The following is a 21153-nucleotide window of genomic DNA, read 5'->3' as shown; positions in this document are numbered from 1 at the left end:
AATACAACTTTACCATTCTCAAAAAAAAAAAAAAAAAAAAAAAAAAAAGTAGTGTAGAATCCTTTGTCTTCAAGATCTCTGGAGTTTCTTTTTCTGCATATGACCCATCAGGCTGCTGCATGTATGGAGCTCTATATTTGGGGAAAGTTTTCGAGATCCCCGCCCTTCTCCAGCTATTTTGAGAGAAAGCTTGTTGCAAAGTTTTCTTATCTTAGAGTTTGTACTTTATTCACCTTCTATTAATATTCGTTTAATGAGAAGAATAATCACATAGACTTTAGGCTTTTTAAGATTTCTATGCTGATAACCACAATATAATTATGATAATTAAAAACAGTTAGACGTGATATTCCAGGAAAGAGAGTACATCTTCTATTTTTTTAGAACAATCAACAGTGTCTCAAACTAAAATTAGTTGAGACCAGCTATATGAATCACTCGTGCCGTCTGCTCATTTATAAGAAAAAAGAGTCTGACAAGTAACTAAAAGGTTGAAAAGAATTTATAAAAAAATTTTAATGGCATACAATGGAAGGGAGGAGAAAGTTTCACTTAGTGAACTGGAGAGTCGTCACTTCTCCGAAGGAGTAGCAAGGACTCGGGGCGAAAGATCTTAAGGTCTTAACAAAGCTTTATTAGGGAAGTGGATATGGATTTGGGGTGGAGGAGAATGCGATATGGAGGAGGGTGGTAGCGGAAAAAGAAAGCCAAGTTTTCTGGAAAAAATGCCAAATCGCAAGAAAGTCCAGGGGGTTTGACACGAAAAAGAGAAGTGAAGTGCACACTTCGTTGAACGAAGTGCACAATTTACGAAATTTTAAAACATAAGAATTTACTGTTGCCTTCTCAAAAGTATTATCAAAAAAACATAAAAATTTGGAAATACAATAATCAAATTGCAATTAACTACCTAATTTCAGCATCTAATATACAAAAATGTCAATATTAATCCAACTTCTCAAAGTTGAGACTCAAGAACCATACGTTTCACTTTGTGCGTCATTTTTTTGAAGCAAACACTTCCCTGAAGCGCATGGCTTCATTCATGAAGCTAAGACCCTTCAATTCGCATAACTTCATCGGTTAAAGCAGTGGCTTTTAAGAACACCGATTTCCATAATGTGGTTTAGGAAGCAACAATCTTCCCTTCACCACACATTAGTATTCTTTCACAGTTTTATTTACTACTGCTTTCCCAAGTCTACATCATACTTTTTTTTCTCCCTCTTTTCCTTTTTGGATTATTATTTACCACAAGAGGCTACCACGGAAGCAATAAATTCAGGAGCCATGGCAAAGATTAACCATAGCGGGCAAGAGGCGATTACAAAACGAGAGGTCAGAGTAGATAATAAAAATGTAAGAAGTAGCAAAGATTGGCATTTATGTGAACTGACCTTGTGGGATTGGATGATTCCATAGAGGCTGTCTGGTTCATTTATGTGTGTCACTGCAGATAAAAGTATTTCAATGTGTTGCGGCAGCTGCAACATCAGAGAAAGTATTAGTTGTGCCTTCAAAACATAGGATAGCTTCATTGCATGAATCATTGTTTTCTATATGTTAAGTGACCGCAAGGGGAATGCTAACACAAAGGAAACTCTAACAAATGATAACATCAGATGGAACAATTAAATGCATATAGTAACTCACAATCTCAACATGAGAGAAATCTGGAGTGCCCAATGTTAGGGAATTGAAATTCTCTTCACACCAGTGTTCCACGTAAAGAACAGCAGTAAAGTAAGCGCCAGAAGCCTGTCAGTGAATGCAATGGCATTGAAGAAACAGAGAGAGATTAAAGGTAAGAACATCAAAGAGAAAAGGGAAATGGAAGAGCCTAAAATAAAGTTTGGCACTCACAATTGCAGACCTTGCAAAAGCAAGATAATCCATATGAATCCAATAAACCTAGCAAAACATCAGGAGACAGAGAAGGCGTGACTCAGTAATCTGAAGTAGAGAACTTGGGTCATAAACATATTTTCTCAGTAATTCAGTCCAACTTCCAGAACACTGGAGACCAAGAGAGAAGAAATCAAATTTGGAACTTTTTCTTCTCTCTATATGGACTTTCCTGGAGTATGCCCGGGTCGATCAAGGAGCCCTACATCAGCTGGATCTCTTGGAGAGTTGACAAAGCCATCAAGAAAGTCTGGAGGATGATCCCAGCAATCATTTTTTGGGTTATCTGGAATGAAAGGAATCGCAGATGCTTTGATGGAATTTCAATTCCTACCCACTCTCTAAAGACTAAATGTTTAGTTAATCTGCTCAATTGGATTTTATTTCACCTGTCAATAGCGTCGACATGTTTTTTGGATTTTGTTAGCTCCTTAGCAAGCTTAGGCTACTTGTACTAGTGTAGTAGGTCTGAAATGTTTTGTTTTCCCCTTCTGTACTAGAGCTAACTAGTCACACCTTTTGTAATTTGGCATCTTCCTGATGCCCATTCAATGATTATGTTTAATCGTATCAAAAACTAGCACCAAACCCTTTAAACTAGACAAGCCAGGTGATCCTGGCTTTCATAAAATTGGCGCAAAAGCTAGTTAAGAGCTAATCTTAACTGCTTAAGTTCCTAAATTAGAATATGTGAAAGTTGACCAGGTATAATGATGGGAAAGCAGGAGCGAAATAAGGCTTAACGACAGACCACAAAACTTAAGATTAACTAGTCACACAAGCATAAAAGCAGCAGATATAAAAGAACTGAAGACTTAACAGTTGAACATAACATTTTGAGTATCACTTTTCTGTACAAAATTTCACGCCACAAGAAGATGTCAGTCCACAAACAAAATATTTCACAATTTAGCCAATGATGTTTGAAGGTGGGGGATGGGAAATAATGGTATTTTTCTAGCTAAGTCTTATTATGAAAAGATACTAAGTAGGAGGGAGATAGCCTTTCCTTCTCTCAGTTGAACTCCTTAGGTACCCAAAAAGGTGTGTTTCTTTACCTGGCTAGCTATGAGGAGGGTGATTCTAACGGTTGAGAGTTCGAGGAAGAGAAAAGGTGTTTCATGTGAAAAAGCTTGGGAGAAGATGTGGATCACCTCCTTTTACATTGTCAGATTGCATCTCAATTGTGGTGCGAAGTATCGGGCTGGTTTGACTTTCAATAGGTGATGTCAAGTACAGTTAATGCTGGGATGTTCAGCTGGACTTTCAGAAGATGGAAAAGAATATGTAGGCATGGAATGTTGCTCCACTTGCACTTATGTGAATCATTTATAGAGAGAGAAATAGGAGAGCTTTCGATGGAATAGAGAAAAGCTTCGTGCATTTAAGGAGTAGCCGCCTCTTCTCCCTTGTTGTCTTTTGCTGCACCCATGAAATTCCTTTAAGCATAGAAGATTGGGTGTCTTTCATAAGGAATCAACTTTTTTTGAGGTCTCTCTACTTTTCACTATACTCCTTGTATACGGGTATTTATCCCCTTCATTAATAAGATTTTATTGCCTTATAAAAAAACTGTTGAATGTTAATCAGAAGCCGCATGGTCCCACCACTGAGGGTTACTAGACGAGAATATTTAAAACAAGAAAACAAATAAAATCTCTCTTTTTTAACCTCTTTCAAATACTATCACATTTCTTATGTCTAAACGCTTACTCAGTGAGCAGCCAAACAATAAAGAACAGGGAATACTAGTTTATGACGGCATTTAACAGCACTACAACATAATAGAGATCAGAAACACTATAAATGATGACCAAATACACTGCAGAGTCAACAACTATGTTTTATGTACAGGATGAAGGAGTTGTTTCTGCAGAAGAATACATGCTGGGATTTATTTACCTTTTCCCATGATAATGTGGACATTGATACTACAGATGAAGTAATTGTCTGATGCTTTGCCTTCAGAGGCGTGGAGCGTGTCTTTGATCCATAGCTAGAAGGCCTTCCATAATGCTGAAAATATTAGCAGATATTACTGATATCATCTCAATTGAGTGACCTTAATTTCTTTCTAAAAGAAAATCAACAGAGGAAACTAAACAATAAATTTGGCAAATAGTATATTAGGTATCTTTCTATGAAGAAGTATTAGTGAATTTGCATATCATGTGAACCTTTGAATTTTCTCGCTTAGAGGAATTAGAGGATGTGCCTCTTTCCATCACGTGACACAATCGAAGCTCATTAAGAGCATCTAAGATAACTTGAATTGATTTGGTCAACTTATTGTCCTCGGTAAGAATGTTCTCTTGCACCTACATACAAAAAAGGAAAGAATATTGATATTTTTATCTCAATAAAAAGATGAAATAGTACCTACTGGAAGTCTGGAACAGATACCCACACGTGTTTAAAACGTTTTGTCCATACAACTCCAGATTGGTTCACCAAAAAAGGTACTTATTACAATGTTTAACAAAAGCTTAAAATACACAACAATAACATACCCACAGTAGATTTCCACAAGTGGGATTTGGGGAGGGTAAGATGTACGTTGACCTTATCCCTACTCCACTCTTCTGTGGTAGATTGTAGAGAGGTTGTTACCAATAAACCCTCGGCTCAAAAGCAAAGCTTTCAAAATAGGATTGCAAGAATAATATGACAACAAAATAGCAACAGACAAAGCAAATGCAACAACAGGTAGTAATACACAATAAAGAATAAGCGACTACGCAACGAACTACTAAATAGCCCCCGACCTCCCTCACATAAAGTGCGACAACACTCGGCAACTTACTAGACTTTTACCCTAATCCTCAAACTCAAAACCTTTCTATCTAGGGTCATGTCCTCAGTAAGCTAAAGTTGAGTCATGTCTTGTCTTCTAATCACTCCCCCCAGTTCTTCATTGGCCTACCTCTACCTTAATGAACTCCTGTTACAACCAACCTCTCACACCTCCTTACCAACACGCACCTCCTCTTTACATGCCCAAATCGCCACAGAGGTCTTCCTCCTCTCCATGTACTGCTCCATCAGTCTCCTTACCAGATAAATGGCTTCTATACTCGAGCATCCCGGCATGAATCTGAACTGGTTCACGGAAATAGTCGCGCCTCTCCTCACTCTCATCTCCACCACCCTCTCCCAAACTCATTTAATCAAATAGATTGGATTATATCAATAGAAGTAGAAAACAAGGTCATATACAGATATTCTTGATTGTTTAACCAATATAGGATAATGTAGGAAATAATAGAAAAGGAGACTTTAGTGAGTTTCATGACTAATTAAACCCAGTCTGACCTGCAAATTACTTGAATAAGAGAGACTGTACACGATAAACATAAGACCTATTCATATTAATCAGTCAAGAAGTTATATGGCTTAGGCAACAAAATGAATAGAATAACCATTGAGAAACATATACTTAAAGTATATCATAACAAAAGTTGCTCTATGTTTGACCAAAAGAAGTTAGGCAATTTCTTTTGTTTATATGCTCATGCCACATCATGAGATGGTGAAAGGTATTGAGATAAGTAGAACCCAAAATAATAAAGATGGAACAACTAACAAAATGTAACAATAACCTGTGAGGAGATCAGCTGACAAAGATCAACATCCACGTCTCTTCTACACGATAAATTGACCATCACATGGGGGAACAGGAGCTCTGCAACTTCAAATTTCACCAACACAATATCTTGACACAATCTGAAAGGACCACGGGGGCTTACTAACAGCTTAAACAAAAGAAAGAAGTTGATAGTCCTAATAAAGGGATAGATGTTCCGGGAAGAAACTACCTCAGGATCTTATCATCACAATATTCAATCAGGGCACAAACAAGAGGACAAATCCATGTCTCGAATGTTTTTCCATCAGTCTTCCATATAGCAGAATTCTTTAGTGAAAGTGCCTTAGCTGCAAGAATATTAAGAAAACAGACAAATGAAAAGATGGCAACTGATGTAGCCTTTTGTTAATTTAAGCAACAAAATACCATCTAGTTAATGCTTAAATTATGCACAAAATCAACAGCACACCTGTCAGTGTAATACTGAACTAATCGAGCATCTATGTCTCCAGACATTTAGATTAGTCCTGGTAGAACAACTCTTACAGTTTTCCAAAGAAACCTTCACTAGCAGAGATTCATTGTTAGCACCATTTTCCGCAGGGATCTAGATTTCTCTTTAAAGCCAAGGGTACCCCATATTTCCTATTGGAGGGACTACGCTTCAAAATGCACTAGATTGAAACACTAAGCCTGCTAACTTCCCTCCTTCAGTCTTGAAGGCATGAGAGGCAAGGTCCTGGGGTTCCTCAAAGTAACCCCGGGCAGGAAACAACACAATATAGGGGCAAAACCTACGTTTCTAGATCCCTCAAGATTTTGGCTTTGCAATGGCGCCATTTTTTTAATTTTTATGTGTAGTATTTGAATGAAACACAGGGGAAAGAAAGTAAATGCTGGATGAGACAGCAAGAAACTGGTGGCAACTTTGAGGTGACGGCGGTTGCTGCTGACCAATTAACTCTATAGCCAGATCTTCTCCTCCTTGGTTATACCTCTAATATATGGCCAACATGGCCTTGTTATTATTGTTAAATTAGGTCTTAGGCCTAACTCACACCCCAAAAGCTAGCTCAAAGGGAGGAGGATTGCCCAAGCCTTATAAGGAGTCCACCCATCTCATTAACCACCGATGTGGGACTTTTGTCATTCTTTAACACCCCACCTCACACCCAGTGCTTAGCATCTGGTGCGGGCAATTTTGATTTTGGGGGTCCCAACATCGGGTGAGACGGGCCCTGCTCTGATACCATGTTAAATTAGGTCTTAGGCCTAACTCACACCCCAAAAGCTAGCTCAGAGGGAGGAGGATTGCCCAAGCCTTATAAGGAGTCCACCCATCTCATTAACCACCGATGTGTCTCATTAACCACCGATGTGGGACTTTTGTCATTCTTTAACACCCCACCTCACGCCCAGTGCTTAGCATCTGGTGCGTGGGCAATTTTAATTTTGGGGGTCCCAACATCGGGTGAGACGGGCCCTGCTCTGATACCATGTTAAATTAGGTCTTAGGCCTAACTCACACCCCAAAAGCTAGCTCAAAGGGAGGAAGATTGCCCAAGCCTTATAAGGAGTCCACCCATCTCATTAACCACCGATGTGGGACTTTTGTCATTCTTTAACAATTATCAATGAAATATTTATCTGATCAAAAACAAATCTAGTAGCAAGATCGCATGGTATAACCTCATAATTGTAGAGAGGATACAGGACCATATACTCAGAGAAGATACTTCATTTTACATGAAACCACAATGTCATTCAAAGGATAGTGTGACATATGTGCCGAAGAAACCCTTATTTCTAGCGATGAAACCTATCATCACCTAAAAAGTAATTAGGACAACCCTGCTGGAAAGATCTAGTGCACTTGGAATCCATGAAAGACTCATTTAGGGAAAACATAAATGTTATTCTAAAGACAAGTGGGACATCAACTATAAAGGGAGCGCTAATAATTTTGCATAAGAACCTAATGCACCTAAAACGCAAGTGAAACATTTGTTTTAAAGGATGAAGAATTCTCTGTATATTCCATTCTATTGAGATGTCTCTCCTATTATCTCTATGCATCATCATATCATTAAGAGGGAAGTAATTTATGGAACTTGTCTTGTATTTTCATCTACAGACTCTTGAATCAGTTGTCCTCCCTATTGTTGAATACTAAAAGCACTACACAAAATAACTCTTGTAACTTATAGATTCAAGAGCTTACGGGAAGGAATTTCATTCGAAAGAATTAGTTAAATACACAACAAGTTGAGGAAAGACATTAAAATAACAGATTTTGCATCCATAGAAGTATCTATGATACCCAGAACAAAGTTCCAAATCTTCACCGCATTTGCTGATAAAATAAACTTAATGACTAAACTGAATCCTACCATTAAGCTTCCTTTCTAAATCTGCCAGGAGTTTCTGAACCAGGTTGATATTGACACCCTTGGAATGAACCTACAAACACACAAAGAGCAGCTTAATTGCCAAAATTGGGAAACAAATGAGTAATTCCAAAAAACCCAGACAATTGTTTAAATTTGAACGTTTTTTGACACAATTATAAAACTAACATTATTGAATGTCGAGCAAAATAAAAGGCATATAATTATATCCAAGATACAGTCCAAGAGGAAAAGCTGCTGACTTAAAAAAATTGTTAATTAAGTGTTCCATCCAACTTCTGCAGATGTTTAGGTTAGAATCAATCAGATACATGGTTTAAGAAACAGCAAGGATTATAACAGAAGATTCTCAGCTACCTCAATAAGGGATCTCTGATAAGAATCAAATGATAGCAAAGCCCTCTGACCATTTTCAGTTGAAAGTATCCCCTGCTTGAACAAACCAGCTTTAGAGAAAAAAAACAGAATTGAAAGATCTTTTGAGCTTTATCCACAGAAAACCATGACTATTCCAGAAACCATACAGAATGGCACAAAGAAACAATCATTCAAAGAATGAAAATGAGAAGATGTAGACACAGGTTTTACAATATATGAGCTCCCAAGATCAAATGGCTACAACTGTAGTAAAGAAGAACCTTTTTTTTTTTTTGAGAATATTAAAGAAGAATCTTTAATTAAGCACCTTAAATGTTTTAGTTAATCAATACACTTTGCTCTTGGTACTCTCTGCCAAGACTAACTGCATCAGGCCTCCTACTAACACACTCAAATAGGGTTTAAAAAGCACCAATTTTAAGAGCTCAAAAACTGACCTGCACCACATACGTGAAAACAGCAATAAAAGTACCAAGCTTTCATACCAAAATCCTCATGTAACATCTTAACCCCTCGTTTGAATATTTGCATCCCAGTCCATGATTTGAGACTTCCCATAGGTTCAACAAGTGTTTCAGGACTTGTGGGGATGATTCGGGCTGGGACCCAAGGGGCTCAAGTGAATTTTGGGCAGGAAAACTACATTTTGGACAGTGCAGATTCTTTATTTTTCTTGGTACGTTGTGCTTCGCGATCGCAAGGCAATGGGTCGGGACAGCACAAGCCTAGGCTGCCAAGCATCATGGGTTCTAGATGTGCTTCTATATGATACTCTATTTAGCTGCTTTAAGATATATTCTAGTCACTTATATCATTTTTAATTAAAATGCATTTGGGTTCGCCTAATGGGTATGCAAATTGGGTCGTGACAGAATGATCTCAAGCTTATTAGATATGGAAAGGGCCTCGTTCTCAGAAATAAATATCAGTGTAAAATTTTACTAGAGCAACACTTGAAATAAGTATTTCAAAGGTTTCAAGGGGTATACAACATCAGAGTATTGACCTGAAATTAACATCTCAAGCATGGACAAAGCTAATCTCCTAACAAAGATGATGGGACATAAGCGCAACACTGGAGACTGTACATATAACCAATGACAAGGAATTAATAAGGATCTAAGGAACAGGAACTTGTCCTCATAGGTAATGAACATCATGAAAGAGTCATAAGATCCCTGCAATAACACAGATATTCTGTTTACTATCTTCATTTGGACAGACTCGTCTAGTTCCAGCATTAATAGATCAGCTAAAAGAGTAGCTTCAGGACTCAGGAGACAATCATATAGCATTTATCCAGCCAAAGGAGGAGCTGTGAAACTTAATAACCTAACACTTTATCAAACTCTCTGTAATCATTTAGAATCTTTTCTTTTCCTTTTGTTCATCCATTCTCTTCTATCCGAGCATTACCTTTTTCTCTCTTTTTTTTGGTTCCCAGGTCGGGAGGCAGGGTGTTCTGATTGGTTGGTCGCTTGGCACATAAGTTCAGGTAACTAGATATGAAGCCTAAGTTTGAACCTCCTTCTTAGTGACCAGCCTTATTAACAAGTACAATAGAGATAAGCGATATTGATCCAAAATTCATGCCAAATGGAAAAATGGGGTTTGGCAGAGATCTGCTTGAAATAATATCACACAATTTATCATATGTTGACTCACCCGCAAAGCTTGAGATGCTATGTCAATTATCTTTACAGAGTCATCCATCAAATATTTCTTTAAAAGCCTCATAATTGCCAACAGAAGTTCATCTGATATGCTCGTACCAAGGTGGAAATTATGATCATGTAGAGATTTAGACTCAATGGGAAGATGGAACACAACACCGTGGGGATCCCCAATACCAACCTGCACTTGCAGTAGAAAGCAGACGACAGAGATACATGAAGAAACAAAAAAATAAATAAACAGCCGAGATAAATAAATGAAATAACAGAAAAAGGTACAACTCAATAACATAGCAATACTAAAAATAATACCCGAGATAAAAAATCAGAGACCAGCACACCAAAATTGCCAGCACCACTCAAACTACATATGTGCACCAGATTCCAGACTGTATGAACAATTTCATGGTCAGAATCCAAATATGCATCTTCAAAAATGTTCTCCTCATTCTTTTGTGCTGGGTAAGCTTCATCTTCAAATAATTTCTTGTGTAATGCTTTTAAACTGCCACCAAAAGAGAAGAAATTTTCACTGCTAAAGTCACTTGCAACAGAGCAAAATAGATAACATTGGAAGAAATCTGAAGCAGAATGGTGAACTCATCTATGACTTCAGGCTAGTTGTAAGGATAGTGTAAAGATGGATCTTGGGCCTAACTCAACCACAAAAGCAAGCTCATGAGGGGAGAATTGTCCAAGTCCATATAAGGAGACCAACTTCCATCCCTTCTCCGATGTGGTACTTCTTAACACTCCCATGCACGCTCAGACCTCGTTAATTCGAGCGTGGACAATATAAATGGGGCCCCAACATCGGAGAACAAAGAATTGGGAAGGGTCTGGCTCTGATACAACGTAAACATGGATCTTGGGTCTAACTCAACCCCAAAAACTAGCTCATGAAGAGAGGATTGTCCAAGTCCATATAAGGAGACCAACTTTCCATCCCTTTTCCGATGTGGGAATTCTTAACAGATATAAAATTAGAAATATTGAGAAAAGGACATTTAACTGCACCAGAAAGAACCTTATCAAAAAAAAAACTGCACCAGAAAGAATGCTCAAAGAACGATCAACTATCAAAATCCAAAATCATCAAATCAAACTTTTAAAGAGTACAGTTATCAAACCAAATTTCTTAGGAGTAAAAAGTACATTGCAAGGAGATAGAGAGTTTATAATTTGCTTAATTACCACACAAAATCAATAAAGTTTTCTCCTTTACTAGAGCTATAAATAAATATCAAATTAAAAAAGTATCAATTTTAATTTTTTTTCAAAGATTTTCATGGGTCAATTTGAATTATACATTTAGCCCAACTTTAGATGGACTGTATTTGAACGGTCAAAGAGCCTGAATTAATAAATTGGCGGGTAATAACCACCTATAATATATGCGAGTTGGGTGAATCATATTTTAATGTTCTAATTTTGCCACCCCCAATTGAAATGATTCTTAGTAGAAGCTTAATTAAGTGAAAACAGGAAAGAAATTAGAATTCTTCCCTAAAATTGTGATTTTAGATTTAAATTTTGTTTTCCACCTGTTTTAACATCTTTTTTCTCAACTTTGAACTATTTTTCTTGTTAGTCTAGCGTTCTATATAGGACACTAGATAAATAGGTTTTTTTTCTTCCTTTCTTTGTGAATTTTCACTCCAGCTTATTATCTTTAATACGACTCAAATTTTCTTCTGGAATTTTGAGTTAAGGTAGTTGCTTACGGCCTAAAAAATTAATAATGGTGTGACCTTAGGGGTGGATAAAATAAAAGGGCTTAACTAACATTTTAATTGTGTAGATAAATATTAAGGTGCAATAACTATTGCCCTGTGATAGTAAACAGTCCACTCTCTATAAATAATGATCAACCACCTTCCTGTTTTAGAGAAGACCTGAATACTTTAAAACAAATCAACCAAAAACGCAGTTATCAAATCAAACTTTCAAAGAATACAGTTATCAAACCAAACTACTAAGGAGTAAAAAGACTTCGCAAGGGGATCACTGAGGATTCATACAGCCAACTCCAACATGTTTGGGATTGAGACACAATTAATATTGTAGTAAGGGGAGAGGGGGGGGGGGGGTGGGGATAAAGGGAGAGGTGGCTGTGGGTGTTCTCCTCCACATTTTGGGAAGAATGGATACAACATAGGGACTATCTCTGACTTAGTGAGAACGCATTGAAGCTTTTATCAATAGTATAGATACATCGATATGCCCCATTTAAGTTCACTTCTTACTTCTTAATTTAAAACTAACAAGTAATTGTTCTTTATTAGCAAGTGTTCGACTCTCTATTCACCTACCTCACATGTGCAGGAAAAAAGAACACAGAACTCAAAGTTAGTCCACATAACCAAGTAATGCTTAAAAGGATCACAATTGATGAGACAAGAACAGAAACAATATGGAAAGTAGAGGCTGTAAAAGAACAATTACCTCCAGAGAAGTAATCTTGGCGGAAGGTAACGAGATCGTTTCCCTAACTGAAACAGACGAATTTGATAAATAAAACTAAGCATAGAAAAATGAAAGGTCATCAAACAACGACCTTACTTGACCAGGATCTGTTTAACAAGGTCATCAAATTGTTCATTGAAGTTCCAAGTGCTACTTACAGTTAACAAGTGCTCCATAGGTGAGTAATTTTGGCATAGTTCCTCATGAAACATCCTTATATCATGAAATAAGTCGAGGTTAGGGAAGGGCTCTAGTTCCTGAAGTAACACACGCAGTAATTAGTATGGCCAAATGAGTAGTGCACAGTCTACTCGGGCACTACGATGGTCCAAACTGTTCAGGTAATAAGGATACCAGAAATTCATACTTTAATGTACTCGTGTAGAGATGGATCAGAGTCCAAGGTGAGTTGGCAGAGCAGTGACAGAACTTGAGATGATGTGGCAGCTGACAGTTTGGAACTAGACTCAGAAGGAACGCAACACATTACCAACTTGGAGATTAAGAACTGTACGGAAGAAATAGCATAAGGTTAAACACAATTGAAGAATAAGGTGTAAATAATATAGATAAGTAGTAAAATAAGAGCCTCAGCGACATCAACCTGAAGCTGTTCACCTAAGACAATAGCAGTTCCCTCCAATTGCTTGATTTTGAATACTTTTAGCATTGAAGAAATCATTCGGCAACACTGGTCCAGCAAAGCATCAAGGTCCAAGCATTGACCAATCAAGTTGAGGAGATAACTGGAAAAAAAAAAATGTCAGATGCGATATCCTCTTTATCATGAAATAAATGTTTTATGCAAATCAAGCAAATGTAGCACCACCTATGCAATGCAGGGAATCACACAACTAAAGCATACAAACGCCACCTCAGATCAGCCATGTGTTGTATATAAAATTGAGGACAAACAAAAGCTCAGACAACTGCACTCAGTCTATACTGAAAATGCATCAACGTGATCTAATTCAAAATACAAAACAATTGTAAGTTTGAATAGATTCCTAACATTGACGATCCATATGTCTCAAAATAAATGAGCAGCTATATTGGACAAAACATAAAAAGCAAAGGGAAATGTTCAATATCAACATTTGAAATTCCAATCTAACACAAGAAGAAAATTACAAGGCTATTGCATTACTCAGATGACCTTTCTCAGTCAGCCTGTGCACAACTAACAAGAGAAACGAATATGTCCTCACCATGAAATACTGTCCCCCTAAGCAGAGGCGTAATCCTCCAATTTTAATTTTAATTTTTGATCAGGTAAATGGTTTCATCTATCACAAGGCGAATTAAACTTACCTGGCCGTACTAGGAACTGTAACTCGATGCCCTAATACATCAATAAGTACTTCAACCCCAGCAAGCCTGTAAGATTTGTGCCTGAAATGACCAGCTGCAGAAACTTTGTAATGCATCTCTACTAAAAACTGCACAGCAATATGAAATATTTAGAAACTTCCCACTAGTAGTTATTAGATAAGACGTATAGCCAAACAAAAATTTCAAAGAAGAACTATATATGCGCATGCAGTACCGTAAATACTCGATCTGGTCGGAAGATGTTAATCTTGTCAATAAGGCCAATATTTTGACAAGAGGCGTCTCTACAAGAAAGCAGTAAAAGAAAATTTAGAGAAAACATGCCAACAACAACATAATTTTAAAAAATGACCAAGAGAAGATACAGCACATCTCCAAAAATCCATCCACAACTGTCTTAATTGCACGTGCAATTGTCTCCTTGGAGAATAAAGGTAGAACAGGGTCTTCAGCTGTTGAAGCAAGAGAGAAAATAGTATTGACGATTGAAACCTGCATAAAAATATGGTGGAATTATTTAGATAAAACTTGGGAAAGAAGACTGATTTCTCATGTGAAAGTGGGGTAACATTGACATAAAAAATGAAACACTCATATCACATTTTTGCACCAAACACTACTCTCCATAGGAACCACTGCTATGCAGATAAACAGGTGTTATTCCAAACTTATGCAATTAGATGTGATGTTCATGAAAGCATTTCTCTATAGAACAAGACATTTTTTTAGCAACTTCCTCACATAGTACACACCTCATTTCAGATAAATCAAAATGTCAACTCGAATGTATGTGAAGGAGAGTCATACCATGTGCGTCTTTATAAGTTTGTCTCTTTCAGTTTCAGATATTTTAGCAATATCCAGAATTGAACTTTCAAGTACAGCTGATCCCTTCTCCCAGCCAGCCTTCTTACTGCAATGTAATGCAATACAAACAGAGAAAATATCAACAAAGTGATTCTTAATCATTTCAGCAAGAGGCTCGCAAGCAACCTGCAAATGATGAAAATGTAGAAATTTCAGGTATGGCACAGAACAGTGACTAAAATCTGAGAATATACAACAGAGTAAGCATGGAACTTGATAGTATAAGCACCAAGAATACTAGAGAAATCATATATGACTAACTTAAAATTGTAACTGAAGGAAAAATGACAAAAAGAAACTCCAACCTTCGCAATCCAATTCATGTTGGAGATGTCACCATGCAAGAGTAAAGATGGAAGAAGCCAACGGCAGCAGGAATGAATGAAATTGATAGGCTCTACATTGAAGACAAACAGATCCCTTGCCTGACGTGACGTATAGTTAATGTGTTAGCTATTCGGGTGGCAACAGATTGTTGATAATGAGCTGGATTAGAAAGAACCTACACATTACCTCAAGAAGAGAAGCTAAACTTACACCAGTAGCAACCCAACTAAAGAGGATTGACGCCATAAGTTCTTCCATATACTGCAAACAATCAAGATTGTGCCAGCAAGAAAAATGATTTAAGGACCAAGCAAGTTGACAATCTCACACTTTTTGATCACGTATTTTTAAGGCTGATTGCTACGCTCTTTAACCAACATAAACAAAGACTATAAGAGATTTATTCATACCTTTGACCTAGAAGTATACTTTAACTCCCTTGATAGATTATCAAGGGCAGCAATAACAAGTCTCCTGAAAAGAGGATAATATAAGAAACAAGTGATCACCCAGAAAAACATGACCAAGTAATGACTTTTGAGTACCTTAAACAAGGGTTAATAGCAGCAATAACGCATACCATAAAAACAGCCTGCAAAACAACAAATTAGACAGGTATAACCTCATAAAGTCAAAAAAACTAATCTTGGGTGAAGAGATCTACATGTTCTCTCTAATAATTTCAGCAAATTAATGTCACTGTAAAAGAATCCCCATAAACAAATCAGATGTAAATCATATTCATCCAGTCAAAGTGTCAGCTGAGTAACAACGAAGTGTTTAACCAAAAAAACGAAGTAGAGTGAATTGAATTTCAGCAAGATGGAAACACATTCTAGATTAAGTGTGATGGAAACGCATGCTAAATTCGAATATCTTAAAGTTAGCAAAATCATGACACTCAACTTTTATAAAATTGGACCTTATTACCTCTTACCAACAGCAACCAAATATAGGGGAAAGGTTCACACAAAGACCATTCTTTAAATTGGGAAACATAACTCTTTCAGTAATCAACCTAGTAGCCCTTTAAATTGTTAGCATATCTTCCTCGGTAAGAGATGCTCATATTTTTTAGCCAAAAAAATGAAAATTATCAAGTAAAACCAGCCTCCTTGAATACCTCCAATTCAATCTTATCGCTGTGCAGTGCAAGGTGAGCTAGGGTTACAATTGTTGTTTCCAATATGGTACGAGGCTGAGGACCAGCAGCTAAAACTTCCTTCACCATCACCAGTTTATCTCTAGAGCAAGTCACAAGCTTTGTGCCAAAATTTGAACTGAAACAGAAAATTTCAGGTGAATAATTGAAATGTTAAACAATCAAAACTTAAATGCTAACGGAAGAGAGAAAAAAAGTTAACCAATTGTGAAAGACAACGGTATGAAGAAAAATAAACCTAAAAACTGGAACTGCATAAAAGATGTAGTGGATGTTTTCCAGGTAAATGCTCACACAATGCAACTCCAAATTGACAAAATTATAGGAGGCAAAATAGGATGAAAGATGCTGGTAAGGGAAATTGCTAAGGTAAATTAAAATGATCAAGAATTACCAGTTTGAAAACGAAACAGAAGAATAAAACTGTCCCAACCACTTCTCTTATACCCTTTTCATTCATTGAAATTTTGCTCATTCCTTCTTCTAATTTCACAAATTTCAGACCTCAACATCACCTCCATTACACTTGTAAAGATATACAATAGTGTGTAAGGGTTTCTGGAATATCATCTCAATATCACCGCCACACATTGTCTTAAAGTTTTTGATTGGATGCTCATTCTTTTATTACGTACATGACATTAGAGCCAAACTTTTGTAAACCAGTTTTTCCACTGGTAAGGCCATTAATACAACTAATCTCTCTCAAGGCATCTCTCTCGACTCAAACCTGAATCACCAACTTCGCTTCAAGCCCACTTCTACCCTTACTATCTCAACACTGAACCCCATCTCAGACTCTTGAGCTGCTCTCTACACCAGTCCCACTCTCAATCCTATTGAGCTCTCTCAAAAATTAAGCTTATTAACCAAAAAAGAACTAGACTAAACTTTTCTCCAAAATTTTATTGGTAATGTTCCTTCTCTAATTCCATAGACCCATTTAGACATTACAAAACTAATTGAAATGAAATTTATCAAATCAAGAGCAAAGGACAATCACTATTTTTTTATGACCGACAGATCCGTCAAGGGCCGACCATTTGGGCCAACTGCATCCTTCAATTCGGGGATGATGGGATCACCATTCTACCCTTCTCCACGTAAGTACCAGAGTTAGCTCGATTGACGTAGGGATCGAACATGTGATCTAAGACACAAGTCTCTCTACCTTTGTCAATTGAGCTAATCCCTGGGGGAAATAAAGGAAGATCGCTATTTCAACAAACAAAAGACAAATTACAGTAGAACTACCAAAATCATTGTAACACTCACAATCTGCATGCATTTTCTTTAAATGTAAGCAAATGTTCTTGCCTCAACAAAATGGTATGGCTCTTTAAAGGGATAGATGGAATAGTTTGTAGATTCTCCATGCAACGATTATAAGCAATGTCTTATTTCCATTTAGTAGCATAAAAAAAATAATTGGGGTTCATGTTTTACTCCAACCACAGTTACATGCTCGGGTACTTTAGAGAAGACTTATAACACGCCCTAAGTTAGAAAAGTTAATCAATGCATACTCGAGTATTTGTCTTATTAAACTTTTGATAAAAAAAATTATGACTATTGTCTTCGTTCAACTTTTGAGCAACTTTCAAAGAATTCTAAATAACAATATAATTGACTGTGATAAACTAATAACCATGCTATTTCACTTGAGATTTATATGGATGGTTATTTCTGGCCAAGCAGTTAGTTTTTGACATACTTAAAAAGGTAATAATGCATTAAAAAGAAAAAGAAAACTAAGCATCGTACCATATGTCCTGGAACAGTTCAAAATGACCATCCCAAGTTTGGAAAAGCACACCAACCCGTTGAGCAAAGCATAACCTAACTCGATAATCTGGATCGCGAAGCATCAGCAACAGCTTCTCAATCATGGACTGCTCAAATTTGAAGCAGGTGTCATGAAAGAAAATGATCGTTTTGTAGATCAGAAATTAAAATGAAACTAGACAAAAAGGAAAAGTGATCTCATTTCAATCTTTCTTTATCAAGATTTTAGAAGGTGATACCTGACCAGTTTGAGGATCCACTAAAATGAAATTGCAAATGCAATCAATAAGCTTAGTCCGTCCAACCCAATCAAAGAGGTCACTGTCTGCAATTTTGTTCACCAAGTCTCCAAGAGAAATCAAGCCCTACAACCCCATTTCACAGGACATGCAAATTGAGAAAGTTATGTTAGGAACAAGAAAAGAGATTCTATTTGTCAAGAAAGGAGAGAAGTAACAACACCAAGGTAAACAGCTTTCCACTCGATTAAAAAAGAATAATACTAAAACATCAAGTGAATAAGGCACTAAGCTGCATCACAGATCTAGCAGTGATCTTAACCATTGAACCATAAAAGAGAAATCATGCCCTACAACCCCATTTCACAGGACATGCAAATTAAGAAAGATTTGTTAGGAACAAGAAAAGAGATTATATTGTTCAAGAAAGGAGAGAACACCAAGGAAAACAGTTTTCCACCCAATAAAGAAAAGAATAATACTAAGGCATTAAGCTGCATCATAGATCTAGTAGTGATGTTAGTAGAAATATATACCTTAGTACCATAAAAGAGCAAATAATTCAGAAGAACGAGAAAGAAGTACAAAAAATAACAACAATTTTTGTCCTGAGAAAGTTCTGGCAGGTTATCTTTGATATGCTCTTCAATTCATGCCAACCGATGTTTAAATTGCATTGTATGGAGCAGTGTTCTTCATCTTTTTTTCTTACTGGTACATCTCATACATGGGATTGTCTTTTCTTCTACTTTTATAAGGGAAAGAAATTTGCAATTTTAACTTTAAATTACTGTAAGAAGCCCAACACTTCTAAGCAAAGAGTATGACACAGAAAATCCAGTCTATAATGATTTAATAGGAGCTGTATCATTCCACTTTTATCGGATGTCCCCGAATGGAGAGATTAATGGGAAATAATTAGTAAGATGTCTTAAGTAAGCTTCTCTCAAGGAGAGACTAGGTCCACAACACAGTAATCTGTTAAAGTATTGATTAATTTATCATGTCACTAACTAACTATAAGAATCTTAGGGAACTTGAAAGCAATCTAACAGTGTAACAGACTAGTTTTAATCGATTGTAAGTTTGTCAACTATCTGCTACAGAGGTCTTAGTGAACTGTCTTCCTATCAATGACATCCGGATTTACCATTTCATTTTATCCTATGGAATTTTACTCGATACGAATACACAATTATTCAGAATGGAGGTTTGATGTACTAAACGATCTGAAAAAGACATGAAACAATAAAAGCATACAACAGGAGAAGCATTACCAGTGTACACTGCGAGAAAGAACTCCAAGATCCATGTTATATAAATGGAATGTCCTTTAGAATACATAGCATGACTTAACTAAAACTACGTTTGGCACAATGTAATATGCAGATAAAATCTAAGATACACCAATTATACCTCTTCAGACAATTTTTCCCGTGAAGACAGAGTCCTCTTTGGGTACTTCGCAACACCATCACAGGATAAGAGACTCTCCAACAAACTGCAGATGGCAGCTAGCACATTCAGAGACTGAACCTTGAGATTTTCCTGTATGTCTAGGAAATCATTTAAGGATGTAATCTGTAGAGAGAAGAAGAACTAAGTAATTATCAGAGTTTTCAGAGCATAAATAGTTTGTAGTAACTAAGACGAACAAACCAAAGAGCCTTATTACCAAATTTAAGAACTTTCTGCTGGAAGACCAATGAGGATGTTGACAAAGGCTGTGTATGATTAATTCCAAGACCTAATAAGAAATCAAAAGTCAGCAAGATATTCATCAACAAATGCAATATCATCAGGAAACAATTCCAGATAATTCCAGTAGGGTTACCCTTGGATCACTTTCTTTCTCCATGAGCTCAAACATGACATCCCATGTATGAGATGGTAAAGCTGAAAAGAGTTTTGTGATGATTGATATGACTTCAATTCTCTGATTTACAGATGAAACCAATATATCGGCAGTAGCTTTTCCCCCAATGTTCACAGAGTCGGTATCTTTAGAACCAATGTTCACATCCAACTCCATGTCTATGATCATACTAGCACGGCTATTTACTGGATGAGAAGCATGACTAGAAACAGATGCAGAAGAGCCAAGGTCTCCCCTCTTTGAATGAATATTACTTCCACTACTTGAGGATCCTTCATACAGTTTAGCAAGAACCTTCAGAAGCCTCTCCACAGATTGGATTATTGCAGTTAGTATGTCTATGTTGTTGCCGGCTTGCATTTCATTAAACAATGGGGAGCATAGAAAACTTTCGAAGGACACACGAATGGTACCAATTGTGTCAAATATTGACCTTGAACCCAACAAACCACAAACAAGGTCGTCATAACTCTTCTCTAAGATACAAGCAGCTCGATCCAACAACTTTGACACGTATTGACTCAGAGTGGCAAGGCAAGGCACAATTTCTTCTCCTACCCTAAGAGTGAAATAGCACATGAAGGGTAACACAAACAGAAAGATTAGGCATTCCATTGCAAGCAGGAGATGAAACTTAAAAGCAGAAGGCAAAAAGAGAATGGCAAAATCAGTCAATGCCGATGATATGCCGGTATGGAAAAATGTATTCACGTCATTATCAGAGACAATTATTAAGACTAAGACTGAGTCTTGCAAACATTAAAGAGAAAAGGACAAACCTTGTACTATATGAACAATACATGAAGTTTGATAAAATAGCACATAGGAAGATAACATCAGATAGAAGCATCCTTTCATGTTCTTCATCTTTAATAATTTCAAGAATGTGATTTTCGACTTCATGACAAAGTGGATCTCTGATCTGTCGGGGTAAACGTAAGCTTTGGCAACAAGGTGGTTGAACGTCCTAAAACCAGTTAAAAGTCGATTGAGATGAAGACTTTGACCATAAAGAGAAGAAAACACAACAAAAGAGTGTAACACCTCCAGAACAGATTCCTGGCCAATCCTTGCAAGAACTTCAACAGAGCATTCAAATAAATCACGCACACTTTCATGTGTGTGATCCTCGACCTACAACAATAGGTA

The 21153-nt window shown here is 36.9% G+C and overlaps 2 protein-coding genes across 5 annotated transcripts in view; both read right to left on the bottom strand.

Moving 5' to 3' along the window:
• The window catches only part of LOC125830903 (ABC transporter A family member 2), a 151322-nt gene extending 141619 nt beyond the window's left edge, over positions 1–9703 (bottom strand). The window contains exon 1 of the mRNA XM_049510084.1: positions 9694–9703. The gene's annotated coding sequence lies outside the window, so the exon portion shown is untranslated. The remainder of the gene's footprint in view (positions 1–9693) is intronic.
• The window catches only part of LOC125830900 (serine/threonine-protein kinase ATM), a 56672-nt gene that overhangs the window by 19104 nt on the left and 16415 nt on the right, over positions 1–21153 (bottom strand). For all 4 annotated transcript variants that reach the window (XM_049510080.1, XM_049510081.1, XM_049510079.1 and 1 more), the window contains 31 exons: positions 21049–21138; positions 20784–20971; positions 19963–20563; positions 19804–19875; positions 19545–19709; positions 18129–18254; positions 17869–17996; positions 16066–16222; positions 15488–15534; positions 15353–15416; positions 15129–15203; positions 14921–15040; positions 14556–14741; positions 14119–14240; positions 13963–14032; positions 13728–13855; positions 13021–13162; positions 12784–12924; positions 12575–12673; positions 12396–12442; positions 10263–10455; positions 9943–10131; positions 8257–8328; positions 7882–7951; positions 5721–5838; positions 5505–5628; positions 4083–4223; positions 3808–3921; positions 1864–1911; positions 1654–1758; positions 1398–1484 (listed from right to left, as the gene is read on the bottom strand). In XM_049510080.1, the coding sequence (XP_049366037.1) occupies positions 1398–1484; positions 1654–1758; positions 1864–1911; positions 3808–3921; positions 4083–4223; positions 5505–5628; positions 5721–5838; positions 7882–7951; positions 8257–8328; positions 9943–10131; positions 10263–10455; positions 12396–12442; positions 12575–12673; positions 12784–12924; positions 13021–13162; positions 13728–13855; positions 13963–14032; positions 14119–14240; positions 14556–14741; positions 14921–15040; positions 15129–15203; positions 15353–15416; positions 15488–15534; positions 16066–16222; positions 17869–17996; positions 18129–18254; positions 19545–19709; positions 19804–19875; positions 19963–20563; positions 20784–20971; positions 21049–21138 (4029 nt within the window). The remainder of the gene's footprint in view (positions 1–1397; positions 1485–1653; positions 1759–1863; positions 1912–3807; positions 3922–4082; positions 4224–5504; positions 5629–5720; positions 5839–7881; positions 7952–8256; positions 8329–9942; positions 10132–10262; positions 10456–12395; positions 12443–12574; positions 12674–12783; positions 12925–13020; positions 13163–13727; positions 13856–13962; positions 14033–14118; positions 14241–14555; positions 14742–14920; positions 15041–15128; positions 15204–15352; positions 15417–15487; positions 15535–16065; positions 16223–17868; positions 17997–18128; positions 18255–19544; positions 19710–19803; positions 19876–19962; positions 20564–20783; positions 20972–21048; positions 21139–21153) is intronic.

Source organism: Solanum verrucosum, unplaced genomic scaffold (assembly GCF_900185275.1).
Source record: "Solanum verrucosum unplaced genomic scaffold, falcon-dt-bn FXZP01000049.1, whole genome shotgun sequence".
Classification (NCBI taxonomy): Eukaryota; Viridiplantae; Streptophyta; class Magnoliopsida; order Solanales; family Solanaceae; genus Solanum; species Solanum verrucosum.
This window is presented reverse-complemented; position numbering and strand designations above follow the sequence as displayed.